General features: G+C 37.9%; 1 protein-coding gene across 2 annotated transcripts in view; it reads left to right on the top strand.

The window, feature by feature from the left end:
* TET1 (tet methylcytosine dioxygenase 1) overlaps positions 1–7312 on the top strand; it is a 108123-nt gene that overhangs the window by 2553 nt on the left and 98258 nt on the right. The window contains exon 2 of one of the 2 annotated variants that reach the window (XM_015592297.2): positions 4767–6778. In XM_015592297.2, the coding sequence (XP_015447783.1) occupies positions 4889–6778 (1890 nt within the window). In that variant the 5' untranslated portion in view covers positions 4767–4888. Of the gene's footprint in view, positions 1–4766; positions 6779–7312 lie in introns of those variants that run through there. The other variant, XM_025049409.1, reaches the window with a different exon arrangement.

Raw genomic sequence — 7312 nt, 5'->3', positions numbered from 1 at the left:
TTCTCTTCCTCCCGCCCCTCTGTTTTTCTGTCTTTGGTCTTTAGTGTTTTGATCCCAGTTGTCTTTTTAATATTCTAGCTTCATTACCATAAATTTCTTCCTATTCCTCTGTCTTTTGGCCTTTTTCTTTTTAGACATTTTTTTCCTTCTCATGCTTTTCCCTCTTCCCAAATGTGTTTTATGCTTTTCTTGTTTTTAGAGGGTCATTCTATCTCCATTTTAACTTCTCCCTTCTTTTTTCTGTGGCCCTTTTTGGCCTTTTTTTTTCTTGCTCTCTGCAGGGCAGCAGGGTTGTTTTACATATGGAAGGAGTCTTTGACTAAATCTGCTGGCATTCTAGTGAGTTTCCCTGAACAGCCTTTCCTTGTGCCGAGGGCTCTCACACTTCCTGTGGTAGAAAACTATCTAGGAACTGCAAGCAACCCGCCCACCTCCTCCTCTTCCTTTAGATGTAGAACTTAGTTGCTCGAGGAAACTAAGCCAGGTGGTGCCTTTTAAAAAGAAATATTTTAAGTCTGTATTTCTCAGTCAAGTGCAGTAGCCTTTAAATTCTGAGTAGCCTTTAAATTCTGAATGAAGTGACTATGAAAACAGCGTTACTTTTTCAACTAGCTATATGTATGCAAATATCACTTTTTTGGCCACTGCTGGTAGTGGGAAGGATTGCAATATAATTTTAAATTGACATGCAGGCTGGATGGTTATATCAGTTCAGCCACTTCCTGCCTAGTGGACTTTTGGAGGTCCAGAAGGAGGAGGGGGTTTAAGTGGGAGAAGACTTTGACATGGTACTGTGAATGTTGTCCTTTACAGACACTGATATAGTTTAGTTTAGGAAGTCAACTTTCATTTTCTAGGCCAGGTGATTACTTTAATAATTGTAAAAAAAAACCAAACAAATGAAAAAACACCTCTCTTTAAAGAAAGACTGATTACAATTACTTAGTACGCTCACATAATATTGAGGCAAAAATCTGATCCTATTTGTTTACCAATTTGGTTAAGTTTAAATTCTATGTGAATAATTAGCAGATTCTTACATAGGCCTTGTTTATCAATATTCACCCTGGGGCCTGTTCTTCCCACTTCTCCAGTCTTTAACTTGGGTCTAGCATTGTGTCTTTTCATGTTTCATATTATGAGTTGGCCTCTTATCTCTTGGCCTATAATGTTTGGATCTCATACACTCCAGTCCCCTATCTCACAAGGACATTTTAGGAAAAAAAATGTTTAGTTGTGGGTAAAGGGTTTTCATACCCTCTGGTGAAAAGATTTGTTAAATAAGTAATGTTTTGCATCCCACAATTGTTGGGGGAGTGGGAGTTGTTTTATTTTTCTTCTCTTCCACGAAAATAACTCAGAATAGAGTCCATTAACTAGATACGGTTCCCCTCATGAGCCTACTGTATACGTTTAGTAACAAGGGCATCATGCTCTTATTTTCTTCTTTGGTCATGTTATCCTATAGCTATCTCTGTAGCACTCAGACTCTTGAATATATTCTAGGGTAGAATAAAACTGATTCTGAGAAATAATCGAAATGTCAGTTTTCATCAGAAGTGAAAAATGGAAGTGGAATTAGTATTCAGTTGTGAATGTACCTTTTTTGTATAACTTAAATACTCTATAATAAATAAAAGCACCAAAAAAAAGGAAATGGAGCACTTAATATTGTTTATAGATTATTAAGGAAAATAAATTTAAGGAGTTCTGTGGGGATAATTCCATATTTAAATATGGACCTATTTAATAGAATGGACTATATTATTTATTTATTTTTTAATTTCAGAAGAAGATTGCAGCCTCTTCTCCCAGAGTTCAGCTCTGGGGTAACTTGGTTTATCACTAAAGGTTACATTTCATCAGCGGAGCCAAGGTTGATAAAATTAGAATCTTGTGGGAGCCCTTATTTTGTTTCTGATTGTTTCTTTGGCTGGGTGGTACCCAGTGGTTTCTCCCCTGCAGTCGTGTTTTTCAGGGGTCATTGGCCTCTTTCATGATCTCATAAAAAGGCTGTTACCATTTAAAGAGGCCACATCTTCCCAATCAATGTTGCTCATACCTTTTCCATTTCCTTGGCAGGCTCTTTTTTAAGAGATAAGGCCTGACTGGTCAACATTATCTTAATTACAAGTCTGAATTTTTAAAGCACTTCAATTTAAAAATATAAAAGAATATATAAGAGACAGAGATTGATTTATAAACTACTTTCAAAAACAGATCCCATGACACCCTCTGGCATGTCCAGATTACTTGCCTACGTATATGAATTTTAATTTCCCTGATTATAATACCTAGATGACATGCTCCTAATAATTTTTTAGCAACGTAATCTTGATACAAGAGAAAAAGCATGCTTATACTGATATTGTTGAATTTCTAGAGAATGGAATGGATTGCTTTTGATTATCTGAAAAAACATTCTTATAAAGATTGCTGACTTTCTAGAGATTGCAATTGCAAATGTCTTTTGTTTTCTAAAAATGCTGGTATAAAAATCAGTGGTTTTTGGAGAAAATATCTAATAGTTTTTCACAGCCAAAGAGTTACTGCAAGCCATTTTTTCCTTTTCTTCTTCTTTTTTTTTTTTTTTAAGAAAGGGAGAAAGCAGTAAGCTTGGCTGCCAAGAACTGGAGTGAAGTATTCTTTGGCCTAGTGTTTGTATTTAGCACGGTTGTATCAAAATGTTATTTTCTTGTGGTTTTCATTAATGTCTATTTAAAAAGTCTTTCTTAAAGGCAAAATGCTTTGACTCTGAGTGTTGTGCTCTGAGATCTTTTATTATAGTGTGTGGCCTGCACTGTGTTAGGTGGGAACAGAAACAAAAGAACTTGATCTTGCCTTGTGCTATATAGCAGACTGTGTTAAACTAGTTCTATAATAATAACTACCACTTGGCCTATTTTCTCTTATTACTTTTTGTATTTGGAGTTGTAATCAGCCTTTAAAAAAAACTCATTTTTTAAACATCTATTATATGCCAGCCCTGTGCTAATAAGCCTTTACATACATATAGCATCTTATTTTATTCTCATGGTAACCCAATGAGGTTAGTACTATTATTCTTCCTATTCTCTTACACATAAGGAAACTGAAGTGCAGAGAAACTAAGGAATTTGTCAGAATCACATGGCTAGTAATGTTTCTGAGTTGGAAACTGAACCCAAGTCTGCATAATTCAGAAGTCCTTCTTACCCTACCTCTCCCTCCTCCCCCAACCTCATATCACAAGGATGAAACCTAGGTTTCCCTGTAGGAGCCCATTGATACCTCAAAACAACTCATTTCAGATGCAGAAACCTTGACACTCAGTTAAATACTTTACTAAAGGACATAGCTGATGATCACAGGTTCAAATTTAGGGCTTTCTGATGTGATACCTTCTGTAGCCACTAAACCAAACAATGCATTTAGGGATTACCTGGATCAGATCAGTACAGCAAAAACAAAAAAGAAAAATTTGAGTATGATAGAGGGCTGTCAAATTTTTACTTTAAAAATAAATAAATAAATAAAGCCTATCCCCCACCTTTTTCACAAAAGAAAAGACTTTTACTACATTTTAGTGAGAGAAAACAGGAAGGCATAATTTCAGAATAAGGGAGAGTTGTTTAAATGCATCTATTCAACTTTGTGAAAAGATTTATACTGCCTCATTTTTTCTTCCTCATTTTGCCACAGACTGTGATCACTTGATGGCAGACCAGTTTTTGGTAACGATTCTCCTACAATATGCTTTCTCAAAATCCAACAACCTGTCAACTGTTAAAGAATTATCACCCAGTCTGTTGTCACACTGTTGGTTCTGTGAGTTTTGGAGAGTCTACAGATATATTTTTTTTTATGGTGAGCTTCATCCTTGTTCAAACCTTGGTCTCATTTTGGGTCAGGATAAACAATCTGAGGAGATTAAAAGGCAATTGATGATGGTTCTTGGTCATCCCTCTTTTATTTTCTTTTTTCTCGTTTATCTTGCTTGCTTAACATCTTTTGCTGTGTTAATTATCCCATATTTTTCTTATTTCCAATTTCATGGCCTAGGCATTCACCTTGAGACTTTTGAGACCCTTGATGGAAGAGATTTTAGAACCATCAGTTTTTGGATTAGTTGAGTAAAAGAGAAGAAGCGGATCATTTCTGAGTGTGGGCAGTGCCCGCTATAGTGCCTTCCTTATACATAGTAGGTACTCAACAGATACTTGTTGGACCAGTGAGTCTTATTTGTAGCCTAATCTGTTAATGGTAACTCCCAAGATTTTATGCTATCATTTGTGTGGATGGAAAAAGCTCAAAATTTGTGGATTGTTAATTGGAATGTGGTATTAACATTATTGAATCTCCAAGGAGTAGAGTTTCTTGGATTATATAAGCCTCTGGTTTTTACCAGCTTTGTTGTCAAACAAATGATACCTCTCTCTGCCTATATGGTGATGTGCTGAGGAAAGAGATTAATAAATAATTTTTTAAGTATCCAAATTTGTGAAGATTGGGATTTGAGCTTTCAACTCCATGTAACAACAATAGTTGTAGTTTCCAATCTAAAGGAACTTGATCAACTTAATCAGTTGTCACAGTAATTAAAGGAGCTTTATTGTAAATCCAGCATTTAAATGATATGTGTTTTTATGTGCGTGTCTATATTTTCCTTTTGCAGCAAAAATCTTCAGTTCCCTAATTTTAATTAATAATTGGTAGTAAATATTCCCATTTGAAAGGGAAAATGTGTAGGAGAAAGACTCACTTCCAATGTTTTTTTGTTATTTCAGACCAAAACCTTGTGCAAGTGAGCTCGACCATGGTGCATCCAGATTCTCCTCAAAAGTGAGACTTTCTGAAGGACCAATGACTCTGTTTCCTGTGCTCTTTCATTTTTTCCTACTCCGTAGCTATGTCTCGATCCCGTCATGCAAGGCCTTCCAAATTAGTCAGGAGGGAAGATCTAAACAAAAAGAAAAACAGTCAGCTGAAGAAGACATCCAAGGCAGCCAACAAAAATGTGGCATCGGTCAAGACAATGAGCCCTGGGAAATTAAAGCAATTAATTCAACAAAGAGATGTTAAGAAAAAAACAGAACCCAAACCACCAATGCCAGTTAGAAGCCTTCTGACAAGAGCTGGAGCAGCACGAATGAATTTGGAGAGGACTGAGGTTCTTTTTCAGAACCCGGAATCCTTAACTTGCAATGGGTTTACAATGGCTCTCCGAAGTACCTCTCTTAGCAGGCGACTCTCCCAACCTCCAGTAGTCATAGCCAAACCCAAGAAAGTTCCACCTCCTAAAAATTTAGAAAAGAAACATGAGTGTAATTATAAGGTACTCACTAACATGGGAGTAAAGCACTCAGGAAACGATTCTGTCTCAATGCAAGACCCCCTAATTCCTCCCGATATAGAGAATCTAATTGGCATACAAAATGCATCTTTAATTAAAGGTGAGAGCCAAGAGATAGCCCAGTCTTGGTCCCAAAGGGCTGAGGATTCCAAAATAAATATTCCCATTCACAGTGGTCCTGCAGCAGAGATCCTTTCTGGGTCATTGGAAGGCACCTGTGATGGTGAAGGAGTATTCTCTAAAGAGACATTGAATGATATCAGTAATTCCCCTAGAATGTTTGCTCAGGACACTCTGTGTGCTCCTTTGCTCCAAAGAGCAGCTCTCAAGGTTACCTCTGAAGGAAACTCTAGCATTCAGTTAGAAGATTTGGGTTCACGAGTAGAATCTCTTAAGCTATCTGATTCTTACCAGGAGCCCATCAAAAGTGAACATGATTGCCGCCCCACCTCCAGCTTTAATAAAGTTATTATACCTGAATTAGACCTTAGAAACTATTTGTCTATTGGTGGGTCAATGTATCCTACCTCATTAATAAAACTCCTCTTGACAGGCTCAGAACAAAAAACCCTTGGTGCTAAACCAGATCATCCAGAGGTACTTAAAGCTACTCTAGATAAACAGGAAGTTCCTGACACCACCCCTGTCCTAGGACAGGCCTTTAGTGCTGTCCCACATCAATGGGAAGTTCCTGGTGCTAACCCAGTTCATGGAGAGGCTCTGGGTGAGACCCAAGACCCACCAGAATTCCCTGGTGCTATCTCAGTCCAAGGAGAGGTCTTTGGTGCTATCCTAGACCAACAAATCCTTGGTATGGGTGGTGGTACTGTCTCAGACCCACCTATCTTTCTTCCTGCCCCTCTAAACCCAATTGCTACTTATAATACTCTCCCAGAATGGCCTGATCCCCAGGGTACCGTTTCATACGGCCTTGAGGTCCAGGGTGCTATGCCGATATTGCCTTTGGGCGGCTCAGGTTACACTCCTCAACCATCATCACACTCAGAGATAAGTTTGGTACCTCCAATAATGGCTATAAGCAATATAGAAAATGAGAAGCAGGTTCATATAAGCTTTCTGCCAGCTAACACTCAGGGGTTCACATTAGCCCCTGAGAGGGGACTCTACCATGCTTCACAGGGCATTGCCCAATACTCCCAAGCTGGTCCTAGCAAACCAGAAGGTGGGAACTCCCAGATCAACACCACAGTGGTGTCTAGGCCAGTGTCACTTGCCAGTACCTCCTCTTCTCCTTCCTATACAACTTTGCTACCTACATTGGAAAAAAAGAAACGAAAGCGATGTGGGGTCTGTGAGCCCTGCCAGCAGAAGACCAACTGTGGTGAATGTACTTACTGCAAGAACAGAAAGAACAGCCACCAGATTTGTAAGAAGAGGAAATGTGAGGAACTGAAAAAAAAACCATCCGTCATTGTGTCTTTGGAGGTAAGTAAATACCCACGGGGCTGGGAGATGCCTTTGAGATTTGGTAGAGTGATCTGTGCAGAGGCAGTTTGCTTCAGTATTATATCTTTTTACTGTGATATAAAATGTTGCTTTAAGTTATCTATATGAATCTGGACCTCCCTGCAATATGTCTTGTGTAGTGATACATGAGTTTATTTTTAGAATTTGTCTCAGAAATTCTTCGATTATAGGATTTGATGGAGACATAGAGAAATTTTATTAAATGTGGTTTTGCAAATATTTCCACTATGCCTCATTTCGGCTAAATGTGTGTCTTTTTTTGGAAGTTACAGATTTAAAAATTAAGAGTGGAACAAATTCATTAACTTCCTTGCAGCTTGAGACACTCGAGGAATTAAATTTCTTTTCTTTTGAAAGAATAAACTGTCTGTATTCTTAATCTTGAAACTTCGCCTTGAACGTATAACAATAATACAGCTTTCCTCTCGATTTTTGGCAGGTGATTTCTACCACTTCTGCTGTAATCTCACAGGATTGTTGGGATTAAATGGT

This window comes from Pteropus alecto, unplaced genomic scaffold, assembly GCF_000325575.1.
Source record: "Pteropus alecto unplaced genomic scaffold, ASM32557v1 scaffold155, whole genome shotgun sequence".
Classification (NCBI taxonomy): Eukaryota; Metazoa; Chordata; class Mammalia; order Chiroptera; family Pteropodidae; genus Pteropus; species Pteropus alecto.
Note: the sequence above shows the minus strand (reverse complement) of the source record. Positions and strands in the feature narration are given on the sequence as shown.